Source organism: Nanorana parkeri, unplaced genomic scaffold, assembly GCF_000935625.1.
Source record: "Nanorana parkeri isolate BGI_ZX_2015 unplaced genomic scaffold, ASM93562v1 scaffold1047, whole genome shotgun sequence".
Classification (NCBI taxonomy): domain Eukaryota; kingdom Metazoa; phylum Chordata; class Amphibia; order Anura; family Dicroglossidae; genus Nanorana; species Nanorana parkeri.
Window position 1 is genome coordinate 246,747 of NW_017307315.1, and position 13,238 is coordinate 259,984.

General features: G+C 47.6%; 1 protein-coding gene across 1 annotated transcript in view; it reads left to right on the plus strand.

Annotated features, from left to right (window-relative positions):
* Positions 1–13,238, plus strand: part of FCHSD2 (FCH and double SH3 domains 2) — a 159,992-nt gene that overhangs the window by 126,027 nt on the left and 20,727 nt on the right. The window contains exons 13-14 of the mRNA XM_018567426.1: positions 4,585–4,701; positions 5,991–6,095. Coding sequence (XP_018422928.1) covers positions 4,585–4,701; positions 5,991–6,095 — 222 coding nt within the window. The remainder of the gene's footprint in view (positions 1–4,584; positions 4,702–5,990; positions 6,096–13,238) is intronic.

A 13,238-nucleotide genomic window follows, 5' to 3' on the forward strand; every position in this document is an offset into this window, starting at 1 on the left:
GGTTTTCTGAAAGATATAAAAGGGAAATTCCAGCTGTAAAGTCAGCAGATTTTATATGGAAAACAATTTCTGCTGCAAAAATGTTAACCAGCAGCAATCCAGCCCCATATAGATCTATACACAGAGTATAAAGATAGTCATGGGCAAAAAGTTGGCACCCCTGCATTTCTGTCAGATAAGGCACCACTTTGTGCAGGAAATTGTTGCAGTTACAAATGTTTCGGCATTCTCATGTTTATTTCCTTCGCTTGTATTGGAATGACACAAAATGACAGCTTTTTGGTGCAGCCGATCATTCTACTGTTTTCAGAAAAAGAAATGAGGCCTTTAAACAAAAAAAATCCAGTCCCTACAGTCACACATGGTGGAGGGTCACTGATGTTTTGTGTTTGCTTTGCTACTCCAGGCACTGGATGTCTTGACTGTGTGCATGACATTATGAAATCTGAGGACTACCAAAGAATTCTGGGGTGCAATGTAGGGCCCAGTGTCAGAAAGTTGTGTCTCCATCAGAGGTCATGGGTCTTGCAGCCGGACAATGACCCAAAGCACGCGTCAAAAAGCCCCCAGAAATGGTTTCAAAGTGCTGGAGAGTCCAGATCTGAATCCCATAGAGTTCCTGTGGAGAGATCTCAAAACAGCAGTTGGGAAAAGGAACCTTCCAATCTGAGAGACCTGGAGCAGTTGGGGAAAGTAAAGAGGTCCAAAATTCCTGTAGAGAGGTGTAAGAAACTCATTGATGGTTACAGGAAGCCATTGATTTCAGTTATTCTTTCCAAGGGCTGCGCTACCAAATATTAATTGAGGGTGCCAATAATTTTGTCCAGTCCATTTTTGGAGTTTTGCGTGGAATGTGTCAGGTTTGGCTTTTTTTTCCCTCCACATTTTTGTGTCATACCAATACAAACAAAAGAAATAAACATGAGAATGCCGCAACATTTGTCATTGCAACAATTTTCTGTGCAAAGGGGGGCCTTATCTGACAGAAATGCAGGAGTGCCAATATTTTGGGCCAAGACCTTTTACACATTATATATAGATAGATTTTCTTTAAAAATATCAGTTCATGTTACATTTATCCACTAATAGAGATCTAATAACATTATTCTTATCATATGTAAAGGCCGTAATGACAATTTTGATGTGACTGGTGGATGGGGAATTTGAAGCATTGGTCACCATTGGTGGTCCTGGAAGTGAACGTTGTCAGCATTTATTTCACACGTGATACATGTTGCTATAAAATGACTGCTGTTTGCATTCCTGCTCACCAGCTGCAACAGAAAACCATGAAATCGTCCGTCTTCTCTCCCTGGCAAGGAGCACTGTAGTTAGTTGCCAGAATGGCAGAGCATGTGCTGCTGTGAGAGAGAGAGCGTTCCCCGTGCTGGTGGTCACTATACACTGAGTGGCCAGATTATTATGACCACCTGACGTTTGTAGGCAAATTAGCTATAATTTCGCGCTGAAGTTGCTAGAGGGCCAGACCATTATAAATAGGGAAGCAGGTTGTTTACCACGACAGTAGAAGTGATTTGTTTCTGAAGATACGGGGAAACAACGCGATTTAACAGCCTGTGAACGTGGGATGATTGTTGGCGCTCGGAGCCATGGAGCGAGTATCAGCAAAACAGCAGAATTTGTTAAATGTTCAAGAGCAGCTGTTGTTAAAGTGTTTAAAGACTGGACTGTCAGCCGAAAATCTGGGTCTGAACGTGCGAATTGTGGCCGTCAGCGACTGGTCAATGTTAGGGCAGAACGGAGAGTGGCAAGACTGGTACAAGACAACAGAAGGGCAACAGTGCCGTGTCAGATTCCTCGCATCACCTTTCAACATCTCGTGGAGTCACGAGGCGGCCCAACGAAGTACTGATGGGGTGGTCATAATAATCTGGCCACTCAGTGCATGTATTCTCTAAGGGAACCTGCCAGGATCTAAATATGAGAGCCGCCACTGCCAGCCTACTTTTAAAATGTATGTCAGGTCAAAATCATCCCTTCAATATATGCACATTTACCCACGTTCTGTCTCTTTAAAAATGCTTCAAGTAGAGGAAAATGTCTGTTGATGTGCCAGAAATCCAGTGAGCTCCCGATGCCCTGTAGTGCTAGTGCACTGAAATCCCAATCAGTGTTATCAGTCCAGTTTTTTCATGATGGACTATAGAACTCATTCCCTTATGGAGAGTAGAAAAGTTCTGTAGTTCATTGGAGAAGATGGCATGCAGATCAGGAAATGAAAAGAAAGTTAGAAGTCCTTATCTGCATACTTTATACCACAGTAGCAATTGCAGCCTACAGGTTTCCTTTTCATTTTTTGACCCGTTTCCTAAAGTGCATCTTTATTTTAAAGTCCCATCACCCCATTAATACTGGCTGAAATTTTGAATCAGTCTGACAGTGGAATGCTGCTCTTCAGAATAGGTTAAGTGTAGGGGGGGCCATCAGTCATATCTGCAATCTTGTTTTCCTGCAGTATTGATGGTCTACATCAGGTTTTTTTCAAACTTTTGCCCCTAAGGAACCATTGAAATAATTTTCGGTCTCGGGGAACCTCTGCTAAAACCAATTCATAGGGGGTCAGTAGGGAATATGCGTCTTTAGTTGGTGACTAGTGGCAAGAATGCCACCATTTTAGACATCTAAATAGATCATAGTTGTGGTGCTCCTGGCTCTTCCAAGTGGTGCTAGCCCCAGACCAATGCCGGAACCATCAAAATAGAGGTCTAGTGGTGTTGGCACCAGTTCAATGCAGGCACCATCAAATGGGAGGTCAGTCAACCACAGCTTAAGGACCTCCCAGCTTGGCAACATTGGGGTCTTGCTCCTGGCTCTGCCAAGTGGTGTTAGCCCTGGAGCGATGTAGACACTATCAAATTGGAGGTCAAGTGGTGTTGGCTCCAGAGCAATGCAGTCACCAAAAAATTAGAAGTCAAGCAGTGTTGTCTCTAGAACTAGGCAGGCACCATCAAATTGACGTTCAAGTGGTGTTGGCTCTGGAACAATGCAGACACCATCAAATTAGAGGTCAAGTGGTGTTGGCTCTGGAACTAGACTAGCATCCTCAAATTGGAGGTCATGTGGTGTTGGCCTTGGAACAATACAGCCACCATCAAATTGGAGGTCAAGTGGTGTTGGCTTTGGAACTAGTCAGGCACCATCAAATTGGAGTTCAAGTGGTGTTGGCTCCAGAGCAATGCAGGCACCATCAAATTGGAGGTCAAGTGGTGTTGTCTCTTGAACTAATGAAAAATTGGGAGAATTGCCCTAGGGTACAGCGCTCTTCGGGGGAGGACGAAAGGGGGGGAGTGCTATTAGAGGTGTGGGCAGGAAAGTGAGATACTCAGTGTGCTGCTTCACATGTGTAAGGACCGGGGTTTCCGTTGTTTGTCAAGGAAGAACAAAACGTGGGGATGGAAGCGCAACAACTGTGGGAGTCTGATGGGAGTGGGAAAAATTCTTGACTCTGGATGGTGTTGTATCCCTCGGGATGGTGTGGAGCTCCAAGTGAAGGGGGGGAGAGAGAAGGAGATGGGGAAAACAAATGAACTTCTTGTAAGTGTAGAGAAATAAAAAGAGATTTAGAGACTCACCAAGAGGTTCTCAGTGACATGCTGTAATCGACGGTTGTGAGGGTTGTTCTGATGCCGGTGTAGTGGGAATTGCCGGTATCTCCTTTGTGTTGGTCTGGGAGCCGATCCCATGCCGAGCAGTGGGTGAGCTGTCTGCCCGGAGAATGTCTGGGTCCACTCCGTGTTGTGCTAGGTATGGTGCCGCTGGGGGTAGAGGCCTTCAGATGTGGAAGGTGGGAACGTCTTCTTAGTTCGTTGGTATGCCCCCCCAATGGCACTAATCTTCGAGTGCTGATGAGCGTGGGAAAAGTCCCGAGCCGCGCTAAAACGGCCGGCAAGTGACAGGAGCCGGGAGGTGGACGAACGCCGGCTGTGTCCTACGTGTGTGGAGGTAAAGATGGTGGGGGTCACCCGCAGTACAGGAAAGTCCAAAGGGGTGGAATCCAAAGTCCCCGTTGCCTGGAGTAACTAGTTCACGAGGGGATGGGAGAAGGCGTCCCCATGGGTGTCCGTTGTGTGGCGGGCGGCTGCCCGTGTGAAACAGCCAAACTTCGGCCCCCCAGCTGTTGTGGAACTAGAAGTCCCATATGGCATTGCAAGACTGTGACAGCCACAGGCATAACTCCCAGATTCAGATGCATGATGGGATTTGGGCCAGAGTGTGGGTACCTCTGCTTTACCACTTGGTTATCGCCCATTAGCGACGCCCTTGAGTCTTCAGCGCACATTTCTGAATCCCCAAAATTGAGAGTAAAAATACAAAATAACAACATCTGCTTCTGAATAGAGCCGGGAGTCTCGTCACATCTCCCAAAAATAACAAATGCAGTAACTCTGTGTTCTTTCCACCCTGGCAGCTCTGCATGTTTGTGCCTCGCTGCGCAAACTCATTCCAGCAGATCACAGCTCATTACGTTGTTGGAAACTTTTGCTGAAAGTGGGATGTGTTTTCCGCCCTGTTATGCAGAACAGGATTCTCTGAGAATCTTTCATTTGCTTTTCTGTCTTGCAGAGTCGGCAGCTGGAATCGGAGACGGGCACCACGGAAGAGCACAGCCTGAACAAGGAGGCGCGCAAGTGGGCTACCCGAGTGGCAAGGGAGCATAAGAACATCATCCACAGCCAGCGTGTAGGTATAGTAGACGCACGCCAGGGTCCGCCTGCTGTTTGTTGTGCCCTGACGATTTTGTGAAACCTCCATGTGCTTTAAATAGAAAGCCGAGCTCCAGCCAAAAACCGCACAATCAAAATAAATAGCCCATTAAAAGATCAAATAAACTAGATTATACAGCAATATTCAACTTTAATCCAGAGATTTCCCCCACAGTACTTTTTTCTGCTGCTAGATGTGCTCAGTCTGATGGGCAGCAGCACGCGTCCCATTTCCTCTAAGCCAGGGGTCGGCAACTCCGGCCCTCCAGCTGTTACGAAACTACCAGTCCCGTGAGGCATTGCAAGCATGACGACTCCCAAAGACAGAGGCATATTGGGGTTTGTAGTTAAAGCACAGCTGGAGGGCCTGAGTTGGCCACCCCTGCTCTAAGGCCAGCTTGTTCTGGACCCGCCTCCATCCTGTGACTGGACAGGGGAAGGAGAAGCAGCAGAGTTGTGAGGAAGGCGAGTACCTCTCGGATAGTATTCTATTCCTCCTGCCTGGACAGGGCTGTAGCTAGCTCCTTTTGCGCCAGAGGCAAGAACAGAAAATTGTGCCCCTGAAAAGACGTGTTATGTGACGTCCCGCCTCCAGGATGGCGGCCCACATGAGCCAAATGCGCTGGTGGCCAAATCCAAAACGGCATAAAAACTTGTTCCGTTTGACGAAACGAATGAAAACATTTTTAGTTTCCGTTCATTTCGTCCGAAACAAATTTTTAGTCTTTGCACATGTCTAGTAATGTGCGTGCGTGTGTTTTTAAGTTGTTTTTTTTTTAATTTTATTTTTTTTATTATTTTTTTTTTTTTACTGTTGGGGTCATCGGGGAAATATTAGGGGTCTAAACCCCTCTCTAGACACCGACATTTCCCTTTTGAAATAGAAAAGAGAGTCCTCTGTCCATACAGGCGGGGGAGAGAAGCGGGGATCCGAGGAAAAGCTGGAGCCTGTGCTGCTCCTCTTCTCCCTCCCTGCCCTGTGTTGGTCGCCTGGTGCCCCTGTTGCCAATGACAACAGGCCGGCCCTGGCTACGCCCCCTCTCAGCTGCACCAGAGGTGAGTGCCTCACTCGTCCCATGGTAGCTACAGCCCTGTGTCTGCAGTTCAACTTTAAATTACCCAGCATAGTTCTATGTCCTGCTGAGGAACGCACTGCAAATTGGGGCATGGATCTGCGGTCACAGAGGGGTTAAACAGAAAATATCTGGTGGCATCATTTGTCCCTCTTGAATCCCGATTTTATGGAGTCACTTTGTCCCCATACAGGCCCTGGATGATCTAGAGTGTCAGAGCACGCCGCCTTCAGAGCAAGGCCGGGCGGAACTGGAGCAGAAAGTCGAAGAAGCCAGAGAGGGTATTCGCAAAGCCGAGGTAAGGGAGCGGAGTCCACAGAAATCTGAAGTGTATTAGCTTGTGTGTGATTCACTCTGCATTATATACTGAATACATCTGCATGTAATTTACACTTGTACCAGACTCACAACTTCTCCACACATGTAGTGCGAGTTTTACAGCTTTCCAAGTGACAATTGAGAAGCCGGTACTCAAGCTGGCCATACTGTGGGTGGCCCCATGGCATCCTTCAGTATGAAAATCATCTGCAATCACTGTTCGCTTGCTTTTTTTTGCCACCTGAGGCAGCACAGTTGGGTGCGGCGTCCCGCCAAGCTTCTCCACGTCACTGGTTGCCGGGGGGTTCAGCGGGACACCAGCAAGAGCATCCCAGGTTGCTAACAGGTGGACGGAGAGATGTGTATGGCCCTTACGTATCTCCCCGCCCGGCTCTTAGCAACCTGTGGTGCTCTGGCTGGAAAGAGGGTGGCAGGAACATTGCAAACACTGTGCAGCAGAGCAGCCAATGCACTCAGCCTGACGCACGAGATGCTGCCTGAGGCCATAGCCTGCAAATGTGGAAATGCACTTTATAGGTGAATATTGGGCAAAGCGCTAAGTACGCAGATGAAATGCACACTGTGTATGGAAGATCTAATATCTGCTAAAGGGGTGTGTATTTCTTTCTATCCAATCCTAAGATTTACACGGCTCTGCAACCCAGCACAATAACTCATTAACATATACAGTTCTTGTCCCTCCCTCAGCCTGTGACTGGACAGTAGATAAAAGCTGATTGGTTGCCATGACAAATTCTCCAGTTTTGCCAAATTACCCCGTGAACTTCTCATAATGTGCATTGAAAGCTGTAGCAAGTCAGATAGAGCCGGCCTCATTCACCTGGCAGGAGGATGCCCAGCATCATCTGGGTCCTTTCTTCTCATCCTGACTGTCCCTGGCCCGCTTCTTTCATTCATTGGATTTCAGTTCTGTCACACATAGAGGCTCGGCATCCCATGTGGGTGTTACCTAGGAGGGTCTGTGTGCAAATACAATATGCCTAGGAACGCCCACTCCTCCAGATTGACACTCACCCATCAAGGCATTTTGATATTTGCATAACTCCTCCCCAAGAGCCAGCCCACTGCTTGCATCAGGACTGCAGGTGTTCTATCAAAGTTTGTGACTACATTAGAATGTGTGACCGGTGACGTGGTCACACATTTTAACGTAATCCCGCCCACTTTTTCGGCGGTGAAATGTGTGACCACCCATTAGGTCAAGCATTCGAATGCTTTGTCAGCAGTTCCAGGGCAGATCGGCATCGCAGATCGTATGTGCAGGAGAACTGATCTGCCCTGGAACAGTTGATCGGTCCTCAAATGTGACTTTGTGGCATGTGAGATCGCAGTCACAGAGTCGGATAGAAATTACATTTCAGGACGATCAGCTGTTCCAGGGCAGATCTGTTCTCCTGCACATACCATCTGCGATGCCGATCTGCCCTGGAACAGCTGACAAAGCGTTGGAATGGTTGACCTTTTGGTCACATATTCCACCGCCAAACAACTGGGCGGGATTACGTTAAAATGTGTGGCCACGTGACCGGTCACACATTCCAACCTAGTCACAAACTTTGATAGAACACCGGGTCTTGAGAGGCCCTCCCACCAGCCATGATCTGCCTGCATTGCACAGAGACCCAATGATGGTCACCCAGTCTACAATAATATGTTATTAGCATGTTGATGAGGTGGGAGGGAAGAACCAGGGAAGTGGAGAAGTTGGCAGCATTGGATTGCTTCACTGTGCCCGGAGCGTTCTGTACAAAAAGGACACATCAAAGCTTTTCTAATTGATCTTTTTGCAGCGAGTTACTTTGTAGCAATGTGTCCAATGAAAATCAATATCTGCTTTTTAGGTTGTTGCAGCATTTCACATTGCAGCGTGATGTGTGAAATCCTATCGGGGGAATGATTGGCGTATTGTGTGCGCGCCCCACCCCCCCCCATCCCGAGACTCGTGAAGGTTTTATTAGGAGATCCTCGCTGTACAGCATGGCGATAATCAAGCGTCTCCGTCTGATTTATGGGCCACAGTCAGTTTCCGATGATTCTACTCACAGCTTTTGTTGTGTTTGCGCTGTTCAGAGACACGGAGGCCGGCCGCCTTCCTGCTTACATGCGTCTCCTCCTGCTGCACTTTAATTAAGATTTAATTAGCATTGTTACAAATAGAAGTAATTATAACCTCCTGCTGGAAACATATTCATTTTATAGCGAGCGGCAGCTACTCCAGCGGCCTTGCTGCGCAGGTTGGCCACGATATTCACGTTTTTCTTTTAAAGTGACCTCCCCTTCTGAAAATACTGAACGCAGTCACTCACGTAGCTGGGTGGATCTCGGCAGTATTGTCGGGATCCATCCCGGCTGCGGTGCTCTCAGTATATAGTGGGCAATAGCCTGCGGTATACTGAGCTTTGGGTCACAGGAGGATGCTAGTATACAGCCTCCCGTGACCCTAAAGAGAACTATGGGGAAAACACTTACCCCATAGCTCTGTTTAAAGGAGACGTTGGGGTCTATTAGACTTCTAATGTCACCAATGGACCCCAGTGAATTTGATCAAGTACAGAGCATGCTTGACTAGCTTCTTTCCTGGCTACAGCGTCCAGGGAATCGGAGTGCTGAAACAGGAAGTGACAAAATTCTCGTCACTTCCATGATCTTTCCCCGGAGCAAGATGTCCTCTGAGTTCCTTCTCTACCCGCTGACACCCACTAAGACCGACCTGGACTCGCAGCGGGGCACGGGATACATGGCGGGGGAATTTATTAACTTCCATAGCCAAATATCACCGCTCCTTCACAGAGAGAATGGCAAGTGCACACTGCCCGAGTCAGTCTTGCTCCAGCATCAGCAGTTACTCACAGAAAATAAGTTTTCTTCCGGTCGCACACCGCAAGCTTCGCTGAAAGATGTATTTTTAGCACACAGGTGCACATGGTCCCATCATGGATCCTCTGACGTGACGTCGGCGTGAAGAGGATCCATGGGAGGACGATGTGTACCTGTTTGCCATAATAAAGTTTTCAGCGATGCTTGCGGTGTGCAACCGGACTTATTTTCTGTGAGCAGCCGGGGTAGTTTATTAGGTGGCTTTGCAGCTGCCTGAATCACTTCCAGCAGAAAGTCAACAGTTGGCTGAAGAAGTATAAACACATATGTTATGCTGCAGTGAAAAGTGCATGCTGATAGAAGGATAGAGCAGAGCAAGGGAGAGATGAGCTCCTCATTGTGCTGCTTCTCCTTTCACTGTCCAGTCAGTGCAGAATAAGAACTAGACCTTTAAGAGCTTGTTCACACCATATACAGTGCATTGCAGTGCAGCTGCTGGAACACACTATCGCACGGCTTCCTGCGTTCAGAGGCAGAAGGGGGTGTGGCGGTGCATTGATGGCAATGACACCAGAGCCACGCCCCCCAGCCCGCAGTGCGATTTCCAGCACCAGAATGTGTGGCCAAACGATGCCTGTGTTCCAGATCTGAGAAAAATGCTGCGAGCACTATTTTCTAAGATCGCACTGGACTGGAACACAGGCATTGCTTTGCCTCGCGTTTCCGATACGGGCGATCTCACTGCGGGGGGCGTGGCTGCGTTGCCATTGACTCCAATGCACCGCCACGCCCCTGAACGCAGGAAGCCGGCCGGGTTGCGATACAGTACGTTCCAGCAGCTGACTGCACTGGAATGCACTGTATATGGTGTGAACAAGCCCTAAGTATTACAAAACTTCAATAGAGAAAAGTGAAACTTCCTTCCCTGCCAGACAAGGCTGTGCTGTATGAACGAGCTGTGTAAATCTCAGAAGTGGATGGACAGAAGTACAACTCCTTTAGCATGTAACACATCTCGCATGTATGTATTGTGTTTAGCTGTTTGCCTGGAGTTCAGCTTTAACCTTTGACTGCTGAAAACACTTGAAGGAGAAGTCCCAGCTGTGAGCTGTGTGAGTCCATCTCTCTGTAGGATGATTCCTCCGAGCGTAATGCAGCGGGTTTAATTAATATTTTTAAATAATTAGTGTACCCCTGGGGGGGGTGGGGGTAGTTATCCAGCGTGCTCAGTACTCCCAGAGCAATCATGTGTAATCTCGCGCTCCGTGTGATTTTTCCATTGTTTCTGGTCTCTGGGATTTTGGAAATGTGTTCCTTCAGGCATTGCTGCCTATTGGGAATAACTTTAACGTGTTGTATCGGTTTGATAGGTGTAGAAAAATGACCTGTTCCCCCTGCCAGAAATTCAGGGCTGTCCAGGGTCCTGAGCACACTTCCTGTGTTAGCTCAAGGAGAGTAAAATGCCCTCCTAGTTCTTATCTTGGATTGCAGAATGATTGGTGTCTATGTTGTGGAGATAAAGATGTGGTGAGAATTTGAGTAGTTTAGCAAAAGACAACTGAACAGGGCTGACACCAGTCTACACAGTTTGCTAAATTGCTGTGTGTGGTCAGCCCACACTAGGAAATACATATGCTTGATCAGCTTCAACATGCAGAGGGTTAGGGGGTCTAATCGAACCAGTTACCTGCTCTGTGCTGTTACATGATCTGGTATTCCTTGCAAAGTGTGAAGCATGCTCTACTCCTTTGGTAAATCAACCCCAATGAAGGGAATTTATCATAACTGGAGCAGACAAAATCTGGGGCAGCTGTGCATGGCAACCAATCAGCTTCTCTCTTTCATTTTCAAATCTTTACTGAACAAACTCAGGAGAGAAGCTGATTGGTTGCCGTGCACAGCTGCCCCAGATTGTGTCTGCTGCAGTTTTGATAAATTCCCCCCAAGGAGTGTTAAATTTGATGCTCCCGTCAAAATTACAAATCACCCTAGGACATGCTTTTGGGCGAGTGCCTTTCACTTCTTTTTTTAAAGCTGAACTCTAGACCAGGCGTGCGCAACTCCAAACCTCCAGCTGTTGTGGAACTACAAGTCCCACGAGGCATTGCAAGACTCTGACAGCCACAGACATGACTTCCAGAGGCATGTTGGGGTTTGTTAGACCGGAGTTGCCCAACCCTGCTCTAGACAGATAAAAAAGAGACAATTCATGGAGCTCTGTAATCATCAGTGCATCATTAAATGCATGTAAAATACAAGTACATAGTTGTGACCTGGTTTCAGCCTCTTGCAGTCTCTGTATATCAGAGATGGAGTGTTAGAGAAGCAAGCAGTAGAAGGAGCCAATCAGTTCATGTGCTGATAGGAGGAGAAAGCAGAATGAGTTCATCACTGTCCTGCTTCTCCTTTCACTGTCCAGTCACAGGCTGAGGACGGGTCCAGGATGACCTGAGCTTATGTCTGAGAGCATCTAGTGGCAGAAAAAAGTACTGCAGGAAGATCTCTGGCTTTAATGTAAATATTGCAGCAAAATCTGGTTGTGTTTTTTTATCTTGTAATGGTCTATTCATTTGTATCTTGTTATTTTTGGTTCGAGTTTTGCTTTAATGGAGATCAGACAGCGCAGATAGTGATGGGGCAATCTTCGTGAACACATGCAGCAATAAATACATGATTTGTGATGAAGGTTTAGGATCTGCGTCTGGACCTCATTGCTGTGTCCCGATTAGAAAGATTTGACCCTCCCTTCCGGTCTTAGCCCTCATACACACGAGTAGCAGCCAGCCCGTACAGATCTGTGCTGCGTACACGGCCGTATCGGGCAGCTCCCGGTAAGGAAAGGCGCTGCATGTGATTTGTACGGAGCAGCCTGTCCTTTTCTTTGGGAGTACGCGGCCATACGCTCACCCGAACTGCATGTCCGTGCGGGTGTCCATACTCGTACACTGACAGGATGGATCCTGTCTGAGTAGGGTCACCCACACCCGTACGGACTAGGGGGGAGCACGGCAGCGTACTCCCATAGAGAAGATCATGATACCCCGTACAAATCACACGCTGCACCTATCCTTCCCGGGAGCTGCCTGGTACGGCCGAGTACGCCGCACGGGTCTGTACGGGTCGTCTGTTCCTCGTGTGAATGAGAACTTAGTGACTGGCACCAGAAGAGAAAATACATCTCACCAGCAGAGACGCAGACAGCATTTAAAACCTTTTAACTTACCCAGAAATGTAAGATGAGCTGGAATTGGGCTTCTCCCTTCCAGAATTTCGGAGGACTGAACTGTGCGATGTGCTGAATAGCATGGATGAGAAGCCAATGTCCTCCTTTAAATTAATCTTCATGCTTGGTTAGCCGGTGAGGTTTTTCCCAAGGAAACCTTCTCACCTTTTAACCCTCCTGAATTTTCCAGAAATTAGACATCGTATGGGATGCAGATCCCATGGGGGGCAGGGGGGTTCCTTTTTTTCTATGCTGTAATATCTTTAATTGCTTTGCACCTCTACTTGTTGCTGGTTCCGTTTCTATGGCCATAAAACATAAATTAGACATTGGTTTATGTGAAAAAAAACAGTTTGCAGGCAAATCACGGCTGAGAATTTTCCTCTTTGGTAGCACCCTCTAGAGGCTTCACCTATCTCCTGCACACTATCCCGCACTTCTATAGATGAAGATATACACTGATCAGCCATAACATTATGACCACGTGCCTAATATTTAGTAGGTTCCACTTTTGCCACCAAAACAGCCCTGACCCATCAAAGCAATGGACTCCACTAGACATCTGAAGGTATGCTGTGGTATCTGGTACCAAGTCGTCAGTAGCAGATCCTTTAAGTTGTGAGGTGGGGCCTCCATGGATCGGACTTGTGCTTCAAGCACATCCCACAGATGCTCATTTGGAATGAGATCTGGAGAATTTGGAGGCCAAGCCAACACCTCAAACTCATCGTTGTGTTCCTCAAACCATTCGTGAACCATTTTTGCAGTGTGCTAGGGCGCATTATGCTGCTGAAAGAGGCCACTGCCATCAGGGAATACCATTTTCATGAAGGGGTGTACTTGGTCAGCAACAATGTTTAGGTTGGTGGTACGTGTCAGAGTAACATCCACGTGAATGGCAGGACCCAAGGTTTCCCAGCAGAACATTGCCCAAAGCATCACGCGTCCTCTGCTGGCTTGTCTTCTGCCCATATTGCATCCTAGGCCCATCTCTTCTCCAGGTAAGGAACACACACGCACTCGGCTATCTACAGGATGTAAAAGGAAATGTGATGTCAGACA